The following is a 21,971-nucleotide window of genomic DNA, read 5'->3' as shown; positions in this document are numbered from 1 at the left end:
GCCGAGCTTCGACCCTCCTCCACCCTATTGCCACCATCTGGCTTCCTAGCTCCTTCCAACTCCCTTATTATCGGGCCTCCATCACCAGTATTGGATCCCAGGGGGGAAGACATCTCTAATCCTAATCCTAAATCATTCATTCAAGCTCATGTCATTCATAGCATTCATGTCTTCCACCGGGGTCCGAGCGCCAAAGAAATAAACATCTGCTATTTAACTTCTCTAATTGGCATCTTTGTGTTTTTATTGTGAGTCTTTACAGGATGGAATTGCATCACATTAAGAAATTTGATTATTGTTTCATTTTGATGTAATTTGGTTTGGTCTCTAAGAGGCAACACTAATTTATATCTTGTTGAGGACAGCTTTTGAATGTGAAATAAAAAAACAATTCTACCACATTTTGAAAGTTCATGATGCAACTTTCCAGGTCTTGTTTAATATTACTTAAACTGTAATTGTGAAATTGTAATTTTAAATACTTTATGTATCTGTAAAGTTATCATTGTTTTTCCTTTTTATATGGAGAATATTCTTTAACATTTTTATAAAGGAAATAGACAATTTTCGGATTCTTTTATGTTTTAATGAGAGCAAAGTCACTGAATATAATACAATTGAGGTGGATATGTAAAGGATTCCAAAAATGTTTCTCAAACCTGAGTGCATATTTTCCTAACTGATTGTGCAGACACAGCAAAAATGTCAAAACATTTATATAAGGTGGGTGTCTCTAGTCAAGACTGTTGAAGCAGAGTCTATCACATTGTTTCCTGAAAAAACATTGTTATGTGGCTCTAAGTATATGGAAATTAAACTGATTTTGTGGAACATCAAGTGCTGTCACATCTTTAAAGTATGTATGTTGCTTTTCATATATTCCCCTAGTTGAATAGTGTGTGTATTGGGATAGAAAGTGTGGAATGCACTTTGTCAGGAGGTGGCTACTTTTCCCATGTCAGCACTGATTCTTGTTGCTTATGCTTAAAGGTATGATAAACAAAGCGTTTAACAGCTTCACTCTTTTTATATATCAGTTTAATTGTTTTCTGGGTCAAGCAGGGTTGGGTGAGATACCTCAGACAGGTCATAAGTTTATAACATGTCCAACACAGAAACCCCCACTACCTCCAGAGACCTAATTATAGTTACTAATAAACCTAATTCACCATGCATGTTGATCTGTGAAAGGACAATGGAGTATTGGAGAACATGCCAACTGCATACGGACAGAAAATGCTACAGTGAATAAAAAAAAACAAAGCTGTCTGTAACTTCAAGCCTTTTCTCTGTAGGCCGTGAAGGTTTTATAATACTAATAATTATATCAAAATAAATTGAAGTGACTTAAAGTGACATAAAATCTTTTATTGTAATGTACAATGCTGTCTCTCTCTTCAGCGTACAGTGAAGGACAGAAACAGACAAGAATACCCAATGTATACCCAATGTTTCTGAGCTATAATGTTCAGCTGTGCAAGTGGCACAATTTCAGCTGTTGGTGTACCACCACAGGATAAGCCATGCCAATATAGGCTTCTTAAGCTACAATACAATGTTCCAGTGATCTCTAAGACTATTTTTGTGGATGCTCAACACCAAATTTTAAATGACTCAAATGTACAACCCATATTTGTTTCTTTGGGACTTTTGTTTCAGTTCCTCTTCATATCTCTTCATAAAGTCTGTGAATTATCATGTTCCTGAAGTGTAACCAGGAGATGAAAACCCAAAGCAATTTATGACCAGAAATTCTGTTTGTCCTTACCAATAAAAATGCTAGCATAATTGATTGGAGGTTTAAATGAATAATTTACCTCAAACAAAACTATTTAATCATTTTTTGCAAGGGCTGTAATAATGTGTAGAAATGAAAACGGACATGGCATTAGTTACTTAGACATGTATCTGGTTTGTCTGATGCTTTTCTGCAGTGGGATGCCATCACAGAGATGGATGAACAGAACAGACCTATTCACACCTTCCAGGTTTGCCATGTGATGGAGCCAAACCAGAACAACTGGCTGCAGTCTGGATGGATCCAGCGACAAGCTGCCCAGCGGGTCTGGACCGCAACACTACATTAGAGATTTTGTTATGAGATTTTGTTATGGATTAAGGACATGACTTAATCCCTGGAAGGAATTAAGGTTTTGACATAATATGAGGAAAATGATGGGAAGATACATTTTATAGTATAAGAGAAACTTTACTTCTTGAAAGTGTGTTACATTAAATTAAGTAGGAGCAAGAATATTATTTTAGTCTTTGGAATCTTATTTTATAAAATGCTGAAAATAATGAAAATACATGTGGGTTTGCAAAAATTCACATGTAATCAAACTGATTTTCATTTTTTATCCTTTTTTAATATGTTTTTTGGCATTTTCTTTGTAAGAAATGTCTCCTATGATGTTTGTACACAGTTATAAGATTGTTACACAAATTATTCCACCTTTACAAATTGTGCCAATTAAATTAATATAATAAGAGAAGCAAAGTCTGTTCTTGAACCACACAAGACATGTTTATCCAAAATAAATAAAATGATTAAAGAGTACCTTTCAAAAATTTGCTTTCTGTTTCTTCTGCATTTTGACTCAGGTATATGTAGAGCTACGTTTCACGCTGAGAGACTGTAACTCCATTCCATGGGTCTCTGGCACCTGTAAGGAAACCTTCAACCTCTTTTATCTGCAGACAGATGAACCACTTCCTAGGGGAACGCGGTTTCGCCCCATTGACTACGCCAAGGTTAGTTACTCGACAAAGTTATATTTCCAAGGCACACTGCTGTTGTATCCAAAAAATTAAGTACAAAGCTGTTGTTGGTTTTAAGGTGGACACTATTGCAGCAGATGAAAGTTTCACACAAACAGATCTTGGAGATCGTGTCCTTCGTCTCAATACAGAAGTCAGGGAAGTGGGACCCGTGACAAAGAAGGGCTTCTACTTAGCATTTCAAGACGTTGGAGCTTGTATTGCCCTTGTGTCTGTCAAGGTCTGTGACCCAAGTCATGTGACACTGTTTGCAATGACTGTCATAAAGTTTTCAAAACTCCGACAAAACTTCAGTTCTTCTGTTTTGCTTAAGGTGTTCTACAAACGTTGCCCATCAACTTTAAGGAACCTGGCAGCATTCCCTGACACAGTGCCACACACGGACTCATCTTCTCTGGTGGAAGTGAAGGGGGCATGTGTGGAGAACGCAGAGGAAAGGGACACACCCAAACTTTACTGTGGTGCTGATGGAGACTGGCTTGTTCCTTTGGGCCGCTGCATCTGTAGCATTGGCCATGAAGAGATGGATGATCACTGCCGAGGTGAAGCGTTACATTTTGCGTCTTGTGGACTTGCAAGTGTGTGTGTGTGTGTGTGTGTGTGTGTGTGTGTGTGTGTGTGTGTGTGTGTGTGTGTGTGTGTGTGTGTGTGTGTGTGTGTGTGTGTGTGTGTGTGTGTGTGTGTGTGTGTGTTTGTGCTAATTTTAGGGCGGTTCACAAAACTGCAAATACAGAGAGGGAAACTAATGGGAAGAGAAAAAAGAGCATTGAATAACACTATCAGATCTTCAGAGTCCTTTCTGAAGTTTGTAGAGGTTTGAGTTTATGGAATTTGTAGCCCACCTCTCATTAAAATGAGATTCTGCATCCTTGTCTGTACCTTTCTATCAACATTTCTCTTCATCATCTTCTGTCTTTTCTTGTCCAGTTTGTTTACTCTTCACTTGCTCCCCTTTTATAATTGTCCTTCAGTTACTCCTTCATAAGTCCCTGCTAAAGTCAAACTCTCACACTCTATTCCTTTTCTTCACAAATACACATATATGTTTATATATCGCATTTATCATTAGTTTAGCAGGCATAACTTAGAATTTACCATATACACAGACATTCACATAAAAGCAGTGATGAATACTATGGTGCTTCAGCAAATGGGTGCTTGTTCTCTAATGAGTCCTCTCAGCATTACCTAAGAGTAGCACATTGTGAACCGAACACATTTATGATATGAAAAGTTAAAGAAACCATTGGCTTGTTCCAGATAGTATTTTGGCCCGGTTTCCCATTTCAACTGTGCAGACAGACTGGGAGCTAGCTGGCTAATTGCCTTCATTTGTTAGTTTCCCAGATAAATTAGCTTGCACCTAGTCTTTTCTAAAACTCCCCCAACTCCCTCTTTCATCCCTGCCTGACTATTGTAATTAAGGCAGTAGCTAAATTGAGCCACACTGTGTGATTACAATTATAGTGCCCTCCCTTTTTCTTACCACATTTCTGCAGACTTACAGCAGTCTCATCTGGCTGGGGTGAAATTTATGTAGTACCCCTGTGGAGATGTAGTTGCTTAGGGTCTTGCAGCTCAAACACTCATTAGTAGCTAATATAGGACATTCTGTAATATCTTCTTTATTTGCTCCTCGGGTATAATTTTTCTTCTTATATTCATCTCTTTTATCTACTTTTTATTTATCTTTTCGCTCGCTTTAACACTCAATCATGCCAAGTTAAACAACGCTGAAGTCTGTCAGGAGAGATTACCAATGAGCTTAGGAGCAGCCGTCTCATGATGTCTCCTGTATACGTCCCAAATCCATGCTCTCCCTGTTGGCACTCTTCTGCTGACAGTGGTGACTTCTCTTGATAGTTCAGTAGTTGCAACACCCAAGGCTATCTTGGCAGCTACTATATGCCAGTAAATTGTGCAGTTGAGACTCACTTAGCATTGTGAAAACAATGTGACAGATACCTCAGGCAATTGCTAAATTGTTGCCAGTGTAGACTGCAAAGTTGATTTATGTTTATTGTGATAAACTGTATTTTCCAAAAATCATTCAATTCAATGCCACATATGGATGATAAAGCAAAGCAAATGGTCTATTTTCATTAAAACCATAAAATATATAGCTTATTGATTTAAGGTTTAATACTGCTGCTAAATTCCCAATGTCATTTAGACTTAATACCTTTTCCAAAAGACAGACATTAGATATGGGCATCTCTGACATATATCTCACTGTCAACAAGCCCCAATCATCGTGGACAGATAGTTGGAAAAACTTTACATAACACAGTACAGTAAAAATCAGTTCAGTGATTTTAGGATAAACAAAGGCCTTGAATTGAATTAGAAGTTGAATTGCAACACACTGTCATGTACTGTGTGGTTGAAGCAGGGCCAAAATGCAGACATGAATTTGGAAAGATCACGGTGGAAGTTTAATTAAGAAAAAAGAAAACTAACAGAAAATACACAAGGAGAACAAAACACTGAGCAGGAGGAACCAGTAATGTCAAGGGACACCCAGAGAGCATGCATACAGAGAAAAGGGTGGGTCATGATATTGGATGCAGGAGAGCTTATCAAGGGATTTGGAACAGCTGTAGAGGACTGCAAAATAGGGAGACTGAGGAAAGGTGAATAACTAACACATAGGAAACTAAATTAGACACAGGCAACCACAATCCAAAGGGGAAATATACAGATAATAACACTGATCTAGAGGATGAACTAAACTATGCAGAGAACAGAACACAAGAAATAGATAAGAAACTAAACCTAAAGAAAATAACTCTATGGCAACACCTTTCTAACAATAAAGAACACAGATAAATGAACCAAGACCTTTTGAACAAAAAAAAAAACAACAAGGAAATAATCAGTGCGATTGGATGTGATGAGAAAAAAGCAAAGGTATACTGAGCAACTGGGCACACCTTCATAAATAGTTCTCATAGACAAAGCACATCAGGGGCACGGCGTCATGGTGTCACGACTCGTCTTTTAACATAGGTCAAATAACGCCTTTAACACACATTGGAATCATCAGTACAGATTTGTGGATTATCGCCAAATACAGTTTATGACAGCAGGTGGCGTATCCTACCATAAGAAACAAATGGATTAATTACCACACCAAAATGAATTTATTAAATCATAAATATATCACTTGGCGATTTTTCTTACAATGACGGCATTTTGGGGTTTTGTATTGCTGCTAAATTTCCAGTATACTTCATACTCAAAACTCAATTTTCCTCATCCATTTTAAAATGATTTTCCCACCACAAACAATAAAACAACAGAAAAAGAGCTAACAAAGTGACGATGAAGAAGAGCAGGGATGTAGCAACATTTGTGTTTTTGTTCAATGAAATAGCATTGACGCTCAAGAATAGTAAAAGAAATTGATTGCTCTGTATTTTTTAACATGCATCCGATGCCCCAGGTGTGTTTTGCCCGTCATTTAACAATTTTGTTTTTTCGGCTCTAAAATATTAAATTTGCTCAAACAATCTGTTTAGATGATAAAACAATGTGAAAGGGGTATAAAAAAATAAACCGAATTTTTTATTTTTTTATATTTGTTATTATTAACATTTAAATTAAAATGGCATGTCCAAAATTATTTATACCCTTCACAGTAATTAATAGAACAATGTTTAATCTATTTTATTGTTGACCAACTTTCATGTTTCCATTAGTGCTTTGATAATTTTTCTTTGATGGTAAGCTCCAATTCTCTGAGGTGGAAAGGTCTCCCTGCCTTCACCGTAATGTCTAGCTCCCTCCACAGAGAGAGGGCAGGACTCAAAAATTTTAATGTTACTTCCAGTCAGAAGAAACATTTCAGTCAAATTAAAATATTACTTTAAACCTAAAGCTGCCAGGGGTATGAATAATTTTGGGTTTTACTGTACAAAATAATTTTCAACCTCTGAGTAAATGGTTATTGTTAAGTCGGGTTAATTTTTCCAAACAGGCTAAAAAATAAGTCAGAATACTGTAAGTGCTCAGAGAATAGCACATGTTTTCCTTAAGAATCTCACCATTTCATCTGCCGTAGCTTTAGGGTCAGCATCAGAGTTTGCTTTACTGCCTGCTTGATTGTTTGTCTGAGCAATATTCATTAATACATTCAATAACCAATGTGAAAATAAATCTGCTGTGGAATTTGCAAACAGCATCCTCCAACTCATTATAGTCAGTTAAAAGGATCGGTGTACAGTAACAACACAGCACCTGATAATCAATTATTTACCGCTGTAACGGTTTATGTCCAATCTTTTTTTTTGATGAATAATTTCCATATTCCTGTCAGGGCTTATGCCGTTATAAAGATATGCACTTCAACAGTAGTTGCAGGAAGTTTAAGCGTGAACTTTCGGTGACTTCTTGTTTCTCCTCGTTTTCATTTTGGAACACTGCTTCAAAGGGTGCTGTGATCAAAGCTGTCTGAGAGGCAGCATGGGGAAAAAAGCAAAAGAGGGAGAGAGGGAGCGAGAGGATGAGAGAGCCAGAGAAAGAATTGGGAAAACCCCAACGCTCCCAAATATAAGCAGAGCTCGGCACTAACACGTCCATCTTTCCCTCCCAGCTGCCTAAACAAAGGCATTGGGGCTTATCAAACCCGGCTTTCCACCCCAACAGCATTCTACCAGACTGTTCTGACATCTCAATCATGCACTTTATTATTCTATTGCTTTTCTTCAGTGTCAGTCACAAGAGGATTACTCAGAGATAGGCTGGTTATATCATGACCCAGATAAGGCAACATCATAGAGCTGATTCTATTTGTTCCACATCCTTTCGTCACGGCAACACATTCAAAGCGATGCAGTGAAATGCGGGGGGAAGCTAATAGAGATGTCTTCTCAAATTCTATTTGAATCAATGCAGATACTCTGTGAAAATCAAACACCCACCAGTCGCAGATCAGATCAGACTAAGCAGAGAAATTCTGATATCTTGGTATAACAATTAAATGGATTTAGCAGTTCTGAGTTTCTGTACCTTGATGGTACTCTGTACCTGTGCATGATGTTTGTTCTATTAGTGTTCATTCAATGGTGTCGAAGCATTAAGTTTTTAGGTGACAATATATTGGGTGCCAAAAATCAAAAGCATACGTTGCTTCCTGCTCAACTACAAATGCCTGACCTTAAATTTAAGGTAAAATGGAATAGGAAATGAGGAAACCAATAATGTCTTGGTTGTGTTTGAGCTACTGTTTCCCTCTTAGATCCATTAGGAACGATGTTTACTCGAGACTCTAACTCAGCACAGCCAGACTAGAACATATCTCATTCTCTGTGAACTTCCTATCTGCATATCAAAGCTGAGAGACCAGGCAGGGTAAACATACTCTCTGACACCATCTGTTTCTGACAACATAAAGCCAAGAGAAAGCTTATAACCTTGGACAGTACACTCAAAATTACCTACGATGCATTCTTGATAAACACACAAGCGATGTTTTTGAAAGGACCACTTCTCTGCAGGATAACCTGCTGAGACTTAAATTTTTGTAGAAAAACCCAAGCTGAGGTCAAAAGATGAGTTACACAGTGTGGAACACCTCATGATGGTGGTTTAATCCTTCTTATTTTTATCTAGGTGGAATCTCCATCAGAAATTAAAACATTACCGGAATACAGTAATTTATTTTGTGGATGAGACCAAAGATTTATTGCCCCTGTGGTGAGTGTTACAATTAGGCACCAGAGGAAATCAGACCTCTGATGTGTTGTGTGTTGATTGCATCATCCACTGCAAACAGTGCCTGATACTTTATTTTCTTTAATAAACTGGAAGATACCAAAGCAGATCTGGAGCATGAGAGATTCCACTAGCTTCAGCATTAAATTAGAATAGAAATATCCTTTGTTGTCCCACAGTGGGGAAATTTAGGTGTACCAGCAGCAAACTGAAAGGCAAATGGAAGTATGCAGATACACACAAAGGTAAAGAAATCCAAAAAGAGAATATATGAAACCTAATTTATCACTATTATTGTTACAAGATGTCGTTGTACACCAGTGTTTTCAAAGCAAAGGCTTTTATTTGATCTAAATTTTGACTTAGTATTAAAATTACCTGACATGGATAAAAATGAATAAAACTATAGTCAAATTGAATTCCAACACTGTGAATGCAGTGTTACTGTGAAATGTTTCCCATGTCTCGTTAACATTTGTTGATGAAAACTGACTTCTGTTTATACACTTTTTTGGCAAGTGTTTCTGACAGTGTTTCAATCATCTTTGATCAGACACATAAGAAACATCTAAACAAAATACATCACTTTTAAAATCATGAGCGGAGTCAGAAAAATAATTCACTTTTTTTTCTAACCCATTTAATCAGCAGTGGATCATTTGATTTCTTTCATATATTAGTGTGGTCATGATGCATAATTAGACTTGAAGTGTAAAGAAGTTGAATAATACTATTGTATATTTCCCTTTAGCTGTACTAAAATATTCATCAGTATTTGTAATCATAGTTTGTGTTGTATAACTATTGCATCAAAGCTCAGTTAAAATGCTGATAGCTGATAGTTTCCCTATACTGTGAATATAGATATTCATTTCAAAATACATAAATTGTGAATACAGACATTTTGATAAATATGATGCAGTCTGTCAGTCAAAAAGGTCTTCTTTTTGCATAACGTTTGCATCCGTGCAGTCCACAAACTTCCACTCTTCAGCCAAAGACACCATAACATGTTCTTTGTGACATTAGAGATTGATTCTGTGGTCCACTTCTTCACTACCCCTTTTTCCCAGTTTGGAGAATAATTTACACAAAAGATGGCCAACAAAGCCCTGGCATCCATGTGAGATTGATTTCAACCCGGGTTTTCCAGCCCTGACTCTCGCTGTGCTCTACCTACTCCTGATACTGGTACCTTAGTCAGTAGACAATTCAGAAAACTCATTCAGCCTAAGTATGACTTATTTTGAATAAAATTAGCTTGTACTATTGTGCACTTTAATGCCATTTTGGGGAGGTGAAGTTTGTGATTTTACAATAGTTTGTTCAGACGTTATTTATTCTGGAAGTGAGTTTGTCTAGCTTTTAAAAGTAACTGACCCTTGAGGTTCATTAATATATCTGTGTTTCTTTGCAGTTTTTGCTTTACAATTTGGCACTTTCTCTGTAGAAAGGGGAGAAACATGTCTCTTTCTTTATATGTGGGTACTCAATGTACTTAGATGCAATAAACAAGCCACAAGTGGAGCCTTGGACTATGTGAACTGATTTCTCCTTATTTATTCTTAAGTCCTGATCTGATTCCAGACCCTTAGTTTATTTGTCTTTCTTATGTTATCAAGAGGTGGTGGTCATTCGTTTGCTATTGGTTGCACAGTTTTTTCACACAAAGTTGGTTAGTGCTTAGCTCAGCCGAAGTCACACTGTGTTGACTACCCCCCATGGGAGCAAGGATAAATTCCTGTTCTTGTGACCTCGTACATAGAGCAGGTGTAGAGAATAAATCAATGGATGTTTTTAAACCATAGATTTAATGTGTTAGATGAATATACATTTTAGGAATGTGTCCAAAAATATTAAATCTACAGTAATTCAAAGATTCAGTATTAATAACTTGGTATGGATTTTACCATAATCCCCATCATAAAAGCAACCTAATCTGTGAGGAAAAACTGTTTTAGCTAAATATATTTCAGTGATGTTTATTAACTTGTGAGACAAATAGCCATAAGATGAGGGAGTATAACTCAAAGCAGCACCAATAGCTCCCATATAAGGCCTGTTATATGTAACTTAGGTGTTTTGCTATTTTACACTGGTTTTACCAAATTGCACCTTATGATCTAAAGAAGACATTTTGGGTGATTTTTCCTCAAGTTGACCATTTTTTGAGGTACTAAGGAAATGATTATGCAAGTTTTTGTTAAAATGCAGCATGTTCAAGGTCCCACAGCTCCTCTCTCTACACTATTTATTAAAGCTCTTTCTTTGTTGTTTTTTCAGCCAGCATAAAAAAGAATTTGTATTGCTGTACTTATTGGACTTAACAGAATTCAGAAAGACAAGAAAGTTGTAGATTTACACAAATTAGGAAGGTCTTTTGGGGTCATTTCTAAACAGTTGCAGATTCCAATCAGATCATCAGTTCAACAGGCTCTGCATGACTGCAAGTTATTCAGATATGCTGCTACTTGGCCAAGGTCTGAGAGAAGAGCAAGCCTTCTCCCCTCTGATAAAAGGAAATTAATTAGGGTGTCCAGAAACCACCAAGTGTCAAGGCTGTCATGAACTGGAAGCTGCTGTAACACCAGTACCTCTGTTAATTGTGAAGCATGAAGTCTTAAGATGTTCGAGTTCATGCTGATTATATGCATGCTTCTGACCTGAACTGTAAATGTGTATTGTCATGTGTTTTGGCACTACACATTTAATGACTGTACTTAATACCTCAAAGATCATCCAAACTAACAGAAGTCTGATTAATTGGCTAAAAAGGTAATTTCATTGGTGTGTTTCATTTAACTTCAATTAAACATCTAAATTCAAATTAGCATAACATAAATAAAATCATTTTCTGACTGGATTAAGGGATATATGTGAGGCAGAGTTAGAGAAAACAATACATGTGACCCACACTGGTTTCCTTGGGTGTTAAATTGTTTTTACATTTCCTGTCCAGTAGCTGGCATGTTTATTTGCTAATTTTGTAATTATCATCCTTCCCACAAGCAAAACATTTTTTTATGCAAAGCTTCCTCCAATACAATTCCTAGAAATTAAATAACCACAGTTATTGCTTTACTATTCATAGCTGGGTAAAGTTAGGCAAGATAGGAGAAAATATGTAATGGATTTTTTCCATCTTCCAATAAGTGTTAAAGTAAAAAGCCAACACAGAGTAAAGCAGGAAGGCAAATGGGAGAGGAAATGTACTGAGAAGAAAGCTGAAAAAAACAAGACAAGGGAAAAATAGAGGAAGACCTAAACTGTACGAAATACTGAATGATTAGGGACATTTATGGAAAAATGGAAATAGGAAGGTAAAATTGTAATCAGGACGTTTAAAAGCAAAGCTATTTGAGGATGGAACATTGAGAATACCAACAGTATGAGGTTCAACTGTAATTGTTTGTATGCTTTATTTGTATGTTAATAATATTCATTTACCTAAAGTTCAAACTTCCTTTATGTTTTCAAGATATTCCCAGTGTGAAGCCTTGTAATCCAGTTAATGAAAGCAACAAGTTCCACACAGCCATTATTGTTGCTATTCAGACTTGGTCTGTGGCTTTTGATCTGTCATTTGTCATCATTGTCTTTCTTTTTTTCAAGCAGTTCAATGCTTATTTCTAGAGTTGGCTTCATAGACTATAATGAGTGCACCACTTCAGTTTGTCGTGGTAAAGAAAGGGCTAAGTCAAAAGACAAAGCTCTTGTTTCAAATTCACACCTATAGTACAATAGGAAGATATAAGATAAATGAAATCCACTTTGCTGCACAATCAAGCACAGTAGCACCATGGTTATTGAACCAGCTTTGGGCACATTTGGCAGTGTGGGTAGATGCCAAGTCCTGCTGGAAAATTAAATCAGCATCTCCATAAAGCTTGTCAGCAGACAGATGCATGAAGAACTCTAAATTTCCTGGTAGATGGCTGCATGGACTGTGGACATCATAAAACACAGTGGACTTTACTTTCATCTGAAAAGAGGACCACTGACCAACAGTCCTGTTCTTTTTCTCCATTGCCCAGTTAAGACACTTCTAAAGTTATCCCTGGTCCAGGAGGTCTTAGTGGAGCTTCCAAAGACCATCACCTCGGTCTTTTTCTCATTGAACTTTTAAAAGTTCACAGCCATCCGTGTTTTTTTTGTCGTCCAGACATGAAAAGAGAGGGCTCCGAGAGTTGGAGTCCTTTATCTTTATCAGGAGATATATATTGGTATCATTCTCGTTACGATGAATGAATATCCCATATTTTCTACAAATAGAGCCAAGAGGAAGCAGGTACAGCATGAAGAGAAGGGGGCCTAAACCTGTGTTCTGCTGGATCTCACATGAGAGAGGAGCAGAGGAAGACATGTGTTCACCAAGGCCAACACAGAAAGAACTTATGGCTAAGTAGGACCTAAAGCATTCTAGACCTGTACCACTGATGCAAACCCACCACCCCCCCCCCCCCCCCACCACCACCACCACCACCCCTTCCACCCCACACCCCCACCACCCCTTCCTGTCGCCTTTCCACTCCTCCACTGCTCCCAAACAGGATAGTAAAATCCCTTGGTCCTGTTTGTAAGAAGCAGCCGATAAATCTTAAAGCACAAGGACAATACAGTCACTAGTCAGTTGCTAAAAATATATCATTAAAACTTTTAAAAGACCTGATTCTGTACTGTGTAAAGATTTAAAACTAGACTGTAACATCTCTAAAATGTTCTTTTCTTTCAAGTATGCCCTTAATTGGTTGTAGACTACCTTCTCAAGACTTTTTCGGAAGAAATGGCAGTTTACAAATTGGCCTGTACAGAGGGTTCAAGAGTGGATTTCAGAGACTAGACAGCTGCAATTTTAAGACTACACCAGAGGACAGATGGTGTTCAAAAGAGGAAGGACCAAAGGCCCTAGAGAGAGAAAAACCTCTTTAAATATTTAAGAATAAATGGTATCATTTATTGAATCTGTTGGCTTTAAATGACTAAACACCTGCAGAGACAACAGAGTCACGTGTTCAAGCAATCAAACATAGCAGAGCAGGGCACAGAGACTGAGGAGAAGGTGAGTGTCATTATTTAACCTGTTCTCAGACTTGGTTCTGGGATGCCTGAATTTTAGAATCCAGAATCCAGAACTGTTTTGGAGGTGGAGTAAAAGCATGGACTAAGATCCTTTTGCAGCACAGTCTTTGAGAAGGCACAGTTCTGATTTGAAACAGATGAAAACTAACCAGCCGTGGAAGAGTTAAAAACACAACAGAGCTGAGCTGCAGCCAGCACAGGATTTAACTTTAGTGCTACAGGTATCTCAAATAAAACTTTGGGGATCCTATATGAGTTTCACTTTCTGATATGAGTAACAAAAACATTGAATATTCACATTTTTGGTGCTGTACTTGTATAGGTTTTTGCCCTAATCTTGGTGAGCCAATAAGCAGATGCTTGTCTATCTATAGTACTTAACTTCTGAAAGGAAGGTGGGCTGATAGAGAGGTAGTTATTTTAGGAACCCTACCTTTTCCTAACAGTCTTTTTTTTTTTTTTTTGCTCTCCAGCTTGTAAACCTGGATACTTCAAGGCTTTTGCTGGAAACACTAAATGCTCTAAATGCCCTCAGCACAGCTCCAGCCATGACCAGGCTGCCACAATCTGTCACTGCGATAAAGGCTTCTACAGAGGTATCAAAGACCCTTCCTCGATGGCCTGCACAAGTAAGTAGAACTTTAAGTAAAATCTAACAATAAAAGAAACATTTCAAGTTGCAGCCATCTGTTAGCTGGGAGACCTTTCATGCACTAGTAATGGGTGTATTGTTTTTTCAATGATTTTCTTTTTCTGTTATATATATGTCTTATAATGTGAAATGTTTGGCTTCATCTATTCCTGTTTTTGCAATACAAAACAATATGAGGCAGCAGTGAACCATAGGTACTTAAGGTCAAATGAAAAATCCGCTTTATATTTTTCCAAACTCTTATTTTTTCAGATCCAGGTTTTTCTGTCTTTTTTTTCTCTCAAATCCACATTTTACAAAGTGGCCTTAGTTTTTCAAATAAATCAGTTACCAGACCAATGACATTTTAAATATTAAATTTGAAATAAAAATGTGTATGATTAGAACTCACCAAATTTAATGAAAATTAATTAAAATAAAAAAGTAAATAGCTAAACCCAGCATCCAAAATGTCTTCCACATCATTACACCAACTCCAGCAACCTGATCTGTTGATACATAGCTGGATTGATTCAAGGTATTTTGAGAATAGTATACCACACACATTGGTTTTATTGAGTGGTTATTTGAGCTACTCTTGCCTTTTTATCATCTAAAAACAAACACTGCCCACTCTACTCTTACATAAACAGGGTGTTTTTGTACAGACAACACTGGATATTATGGGTTTAATGGGACACAAAAATCACGGTTCAGTACGTACTTCGGTTTTTAAAGTCAAGGTTTGTTACGTTTTCAGTTCAGTCAAGAGAAACACATAAAGGTTGTCACAATAGAACTGACTGGTGATTTGGATTGATTTTTGTTACATAAGAGAGGAGTGGGTATAGCTACTGGATGGATGGATGGATGGATGGATGGATGGATGGATGGATGGATGGAAAAAGTTTAAATCACTTTGGAGTTGTTTTGATATTTAGACAACCCAGTGTAAATGCAAAATAAAATGCAGCTCTTTGGAAATCCCCTCTGATCAGAGGGATCTTAATATTGTGTCTTTTTGGACCATTCTTTGTAAACCCCAGGAGATGGTTGTTCCTGGAAATCCCATCAGCAGTATTATAAATACTCAAATCAGCAGATCTGGCACCAACACATTTAAAGTCATTTTAAACCTTATTCCATCCCCAATTGTGATAATCTTTAAACAAGCTTTTTGACAAGGTTTAAACAATTGTTTTCATTACAGGTATTTTAGTTTTGACACCCATTTAGTTATGAGTGGTATCCCTTGGGTTTAAAAGATATTAAAAAAGTACTAATTAACAGGGGTGTAAATTTCAGACATTTGCATGTGAGAGATTAACAAGTTGCATGCTGGAACAAAACATTTCAAACTCAGTGAAAGCCAACTACCCACACAATTTCACACAGACATTTAAAGACACGCTCACAACACTTCACATTTCTTTGCCAAATGACATCATGAACACCTTTGAAAACTAAAATAAAGATGAGGATTGGCTGATTTTTATCCAGAAACAAAGTTGGATTGAAATACAGCGAGATATATTTAACCCATAACAACCTAAACACTTGTTTAATTAAGTAATTCATGAAGTGGCCCCTAACTCATCATATGAGGAGTGTGTTTAGGATAAGGTTTTTGTTTAGAAAGATGTGAACATTTTCTTATAAATTTCTATGTTTTATTGTTTGTTTTTTTCTTTAGGGCCCCCATCAGCTCCAAGAAATCTCATCTCACTAATCAACGACACTGCTCTCTTCTTGCAATGGATGCCTCCCATCAACACGGGAGGAAGAAGCGACATCACATATAATGTTCTGTGCCAACGATGTGATGAAGGTGATAGTAGTGTGACCCAGTGTGAGCCATGTGAACCAGATCTGCGATTTATCCCACGACCACTCGGTATAACTGGTACCTCTGTGGCGATACTGGATTATGCGATGCATGCCAATTATACCTTCCACGTGGAGGCTGTGAATGGTGTCTCTGGACTGGGTGTGGCTCCGCGATCACTGACAAATGTTACTGTCAATACACACCAAGCTGGTGAGTAACAGAGCTGTTGTTGTAATTCACTGATTCTGAGAGTAAGGCTCTCATCAAAGCCTTTTAAAGATTTTTTTGTTCTGAGAAGGACAGGGACTTACACGCATTAATTTCAATCAATTAATTACTAGAAAAATAAGGCAGGGATCTAGCATTGCCAGATCACTGTTAGAAAAGTGCAGGAAAGGATCGCAACATGGGGTCACTAAGTGTATAATTACCACAATGTATTTTGAGGCATTTGTATATATACACACATATATATATATATATATATATATATATATATATGTGTGTGTGTGTGTCTGTATTTGAACGATGCTGTTGCAGTTTGAACTTATACACTACTAAATTCGTTGCTTCCCAAGCACCCTGCTCCTTCTTGACCAACCTTGTAGTCCAGCTTAATGAGTCAATGTGTGAGAAACACTTGTGACCCTTGAAGAGCTGACAGAGCCTCTCTGAGCTGAACCTAGTTCTAATTAGCAGAACCCAGCTGACCTGAGGTTTGCTGCGCCACAAGTTCACAAGGGATCATTGTCTTCAGACCTAAATTTCATGGACAGAAATATTGAAGGAATAGCTGATTAAGAAGGTCAACATGAAGGTGGGATGAGGTGGGTTAATACATTATTCCAGTGTATTTGTCTATATTTTTCCTACCACCATGTCCAACAAGAGATCAACTCTAATCAGTTCTCCATTTTACTAAAAATTTATATAATTCATCTGTGATAAATCATTTTATTGTCAAGTAACAGGTCATTTAATTGCCTGGTATATTTTAATAAAACAGCTTACAAGCGATGCCAATTGTTTCCAGTGTTTAACCTGATCCATCGCTATTTATATTATACTAAATGTTAGACTGTGAGAATGTTGGTCCCTCTTTACAATAATAAGCAGTGGTTCTTCTTTCATAGCATGAATTTGAACATGCGCAAGATAAAGTTTTATTTTTATTCTTGTGTTAATAAGTGACAATTCATGTGATTGTCCTAACTTATTGAGTGTTAATAATGGCAGTGATTATTAGTTCCAGCCAACATTAGAAACCACCCATTGAATGTGTTATTGTCCAATGAGGAAAACTACAGTAAGCCTCTGGTGTGAACAAATACTTTTTCAAACTCACAAACTGTAATTTCTTCTCTCCTATGCTGTGAGAAGCTTGCTATAAATAATAAATGCTGTGAAACATCCATCTTTTTTACATTGATCCCATTTATCAGACTTTTATTATGCAGCTGCTTGTTTTCATATTTTCTTCGAGATCCTTCCAGGCCCTGCTTGATGGAGTCAATGCATTATCTTAATATTTTTTTCTGCTACATTTAAAGTTTTTATGCTTTAAACTAAATTTAGGTGTCCTTTGTTGTACATGCCAGCCAGGAAGTTTTCATCAATAAATATGTAGCTACCCTCTATTTTATTCCTACAAGAAGACAACTATTTCTTTCAACCATACTCACCAAAATAGCAACATCTGTTACGTTTTTATAATTTATTGAAATACATATCTACAGAAATCATTCAAGCATTTCAAAGCCAGGCTCCAGCTCAGTGGTGTTGCTTTGGATCCTGTAATTTGCTGGTAGTGTGTTTCATTTTCTTTTAGTTTTATTCACTATGCTAGCTTGAGTTAATTCCATACCCAACATACAATACGTACTACTCAGCCCTCACTGTGTATAGACACTCTCTGCTACCAGATGTCTGTGTGAGACTGTCTCTGGCCAAATTTTCACCTTTTCACATAAAATCTTCTTTTACAGAAAATGGTTCACATCTGGGGGAATAAAATCAAACATCACAATTTCCACTAGATAAAAATAATAAACACAATTTGTTTTCATGTTGTGAGAGTCTAACATAGTTTAGTTCAGTTTAATATTTAGTTTTCTGGTAGCTTTGATGAGTAATCCTTGAACAACTGACATCCCTTTTGTCCCTAAAGAGAGACATCTCCCATAATTCTGCAGGAACAGTCAGCTTGTTCAGAAAGTTAACCTACCAAATGCAAGTCTGACAGGGTTCAAAACAAAAAAAAAACAACAATTTATTAGTTTAACTGAATCCTGCTCAATCCAATCCATTCTAATACAATACTCCAGTCCAAAACAACCCACTTCAGTTCAGAACTGCCAGTTTTAATAAATCAGTAGTTATAAAACATCAGTTTGTGAAATAGTTGTGTAGCTAAAGAATGCAACAGACTACACTTTGACTTTACTTTGAGCTTTCTGTGTACAGGTCCTTCTCAAAATATTAGCATATTGTGATAAAGTTCAATATTTTCCATAATGTCATGATGAAAATTTAACATTCATATATTTTAGATTCATTGCACACTAACTGAAATATTTCAGGTCTTTTATTGTCTTAATACAGATGATTTTGGCATACAGCTCATGAAAACCCAAAATTCCTATCTCACAAAATTAGCATATTTCATCCGACCAATAAAAGAAAAGTGTTTTTAATACAAAAAACGTCAACCTTCAAATAATCATGTACAGTTATGCACTCAATATTTGGTCGGGAATCCTTTTGCAGAAATGACTGCTTCAATGCGGCGTGGCATGGAGGCAATCAGCCTGTGGCACTGCTGAGGTCTTATGGAGGCCCAGGATGCTTCGATAGCGGCCTTTAGCTAATCCAGAGTGTTGGGTCTTGAGTCTCTCAACGTTCTCTTCACAATATCCCACAGATTCTCTATGGGGTTCAGGTCAGGAGAGTTGGCAGGCCAATTGAGCACAGTGATACCATGGTCAGTAAACCATTTACCAGTGGTTTTGGCACTGTGAGCAGGTGCCAGGTCGTGCTGAAAAATGAAATGTTCATCTCCATAAAGCTTTTCAGCAGATGGAAGCATGAAGTGCTCCAAAATCTCCTGATAGCTAGCTGCATTCACCCTGCCCTTGATACAGTGGACCAACACCAGCAGCTGACACGGCACCCCAGACCATCACTGACTGTGGGTACTTGACACTGGACTTCTGGCATTTTGGCATTTCCTTCTCCCCAGTCTTCCTCCAGACTCTGGCACCTTGATTTCCAAATGACATGCAGAATTTGCTTTCATCCGAAAAAAGTACTTTGGACCACTGAGCAACAGTCCAGTGCTGCTTCTCTGTAGCCCAGGTCTGGGGAATGCGGCACCTGTAGCCCATTTCCTGCACACGCCTGTGCACGGTGGCTCTGGATGTTTCTACTCCAGACTCAGTCCACTGCTTCTGCAGGTCCCCCAAGGTCTGGAATCGGCCCTTCTCCACAATCTTCCTCAGGGTCCGGTCACCTCTTCTCATTGTGCAGCGTTTTCTGCCACACTTTTTCCTTCCCACAGACTTCCCACTGAGGTGCCTTGATACAGCACTCTGGGAACAGCCTATTATAGGTTCTATAATAGTTTGAAATAATACTTTGAAAATTGGGGTTGCACGGTGACGCAGTGGGTAGCACTGTTGCCATGCAGCAAGAAGGTCCTGGGTTTGATTCTCAGCCGGGGTCTTTCTGAGTAGAGTTTGCATGTTCTCCCCGTGGATGCGCTGGTTCTCTCCGTGTACTCCGGCTTCCTCCCACGGTCCAAATACATGCCTGTTGGGTTAACTGGTCTTTCTAAATTGCCCTTAGGTGTGTGTGCATGGTTGTTTGTGTGTTGCCCTGCGATGGACTGGCGACTTGTCCAGGGTGTACCCTGCCTTTCGCCCATAGACTGCTGGAGATAGGCACCAGCTCCCCCGCGACCCACTATGGATTAAGCGGTAGAAAATTACTGACGGACTGACTTTGAAAAAATTTGAAAAAAATCTAAGGGCACCATAAAAACTTTATTTAAGTGCCATTACATAAAACCCTATAATTTAAAGGAAGTTGCGGAAGAGTAGTATATTTTCCCCAGGAAACCTTAAAATTAACATCTGCATCAACATCTTCCTTCTTTAAAACGTCAGTGAATGTACTGTACTGCTTTGGCAGACAGATAAATCAAGTTTCAGTTGAAACAGTGTCAGATGAAGATCAAACATTTACACTGAAGGTTTATCATTACATGAGGACAGTGACATAAACACTGTGCAATGCGAACACACTCTTAACAAAGCAGGTTATTGCACAGTGAGAATAAATGATAAATCACTTGAGCTGCAGACCACCACCCTTCAGATGTTGGCTTGTTTCATCATGCATGGATGGTCAAAGTGCATGTGCAAGATACTGATCGAGGTGAGACCGTTTTTTGGCTTCCGTGATGAACTCAGTATTGCTGATGGCATCATCATGAGAGGAAACAGAGCTGTAATTCCCTCATGTTTACAGACTGAATATGTAAAAAGCCTTCACGCAGGACATCCAGATGTTGAGTCTATGAAAAGAAGCGCAAGGGAGAGTGAGGTTCTGGACATCCTTGAATGAGGATATTGAGACTGCTGATAAAACATGCAGTGTCTGCAACAGTTTGAATCCCCACCAACAGAAGGAGCCATTGAAACAACAAACTGTTCCAGATCCATCGTTGCTTCAGACATCTTTGAATGGAATAACCATCACTATCCCGTGCTTGTGGATTCATACTCTGGATGGTTTGAAATTGACCAACTCACCAACTTATCTTCATCCGGTGTGATTTAGAAGCTTAAACGACATTTCTCTATCCATGGCGTTTCACAGCGACTGTACTCAGACAATGGGACTAAATTTTCAAGTCAAGCTTCCATGATTTTTCCATGATAATTTTTGCTAAATTATGGGATATCCAACACACAACAAGCACCCCTGAGTGCCCACAGTCATATGGCCTGAGTGCTGTGAGAAGTGCAAACAATCTCTTGGAGACAACTAAGAGAGATGGATTAGATTTTTATCTGAACCTCCTTAACATCAGAAACATACCCTGTGACAGCATTCTGGGTTCCCCAGCACAAAGATTATTTTCCAGGTGAATGCAAACAACAATGCCTATCTACAAACAGATGCTAAAGCCTGTAGCTAAGTCAACAGCTATGACAAAAACAGGAAAACACTTTCCCCGCTGCAACCAAATCAAGTTGTACAACTCCAAATGAAAAAAGGACATGATAAAATAGGGGTGGTAAAGACGAGGTGTGGTGAATCAAGAACATATGTGGTTGGAAATGAAAGGAAAGAAGACGCATTCGATGCCACATTTAGTTTTTTAGATTTGTTTCCTGGTACATGGCAGCTTTTGATTATCAGTTTCTAATGTTAGGAAGTAATTGATGTTGTGTTTCTAACCAGTAACAGATTGGTTAATACTAAAGAAGGGGGATGTAGGAAATTGAGCTGTAATACTGTTTGTCCTATAGGTGTACCCGTACTTGTAATCTTGTGATATTTCCTTTAGCAATGTAACCTGTGGGTTGTAACTCGGAATGTAAATTCTCCAATGCTCCATCCACAAATTTTATAAACAGGTTGTTAAAGCTTTTCATGGACTTCCTATTGAGGACCTACATAAATACCATCACCAAAGGAATCCATATCAATATGCTCAAGAGGAGAAAAGGGGGGATTTATGGCCCTTTTCTACTAGTACTCGCTCAGTTCGACTTGGCTCTACTCGCTTTTTATGGTTTTTATTAGTAATGGTTACTTCAGCCCACTTTTTACTACCTACTTGGCTGGGGTTCCAAGAGAGCCAAAAGTGCTGAAAACCTGTAGTCACTCAAGCAACTTTGTTACAAAAATTAGACCCGCCATTTGTAAAAC

General features: G+C 37.9%; 1 protein-coding gene across 1 annotated transcript in view; it reads left to right on the top strand.

The window, feature by feature from the left end:
- The window catches only part of LOC124867545 (ephrin type-A receptor 6-like), a 75,638-nt gene that overhangs the window by 28,206 nt on the left and 25,461 nt on the right, over positions 1-21,971 (top strand). The window contains exons 3-8 of the mRNA XM_047364037.1: positions 1,935-2,063; positions 2,605-2,754; positions 2,840-3,001; positions 3,095-3,323; positions 14,049-14,204; positions 15,900-16,244. Coding sequence (XP_047219993.1) covers positions 1,935-2,063; positions 2,605-2,754; positions 2,840-3,001; positions 3,095-3,323; positions 14,049-14,204; positions 15,900-16,244 — 1,171 coding nt within the window. The remainder of the gene's footprint in view (positions 1-1,934; positions 2,064-2,604; positions 2,755-2,839; positions 3,002-3,094; positions 3,324-14,048; positions 14,205-15,899; positions 16,245-21,971) is intronic.

This window comes from Girardinichthys multiradiatus, chromosome 4 (assembly GCF_021462225.1).
Source record: "Girardinichthys multiradiatus isolate DD_20200921_A chromosome 4, DD_fGirMul_XY1, whole genome shotgun sequence".
NCBI classification, from domain to species: domain Eukaryota; kingdom Metazoa; phylum Chordata; class Actinopteri; order Cyprinodontiformes; family Goodeidae; genus Girardinichthys; species Girardinichthys multiradiatus.
This window is presented reverse-complemented; position numbering and strand designations above follow the sequence as displayed.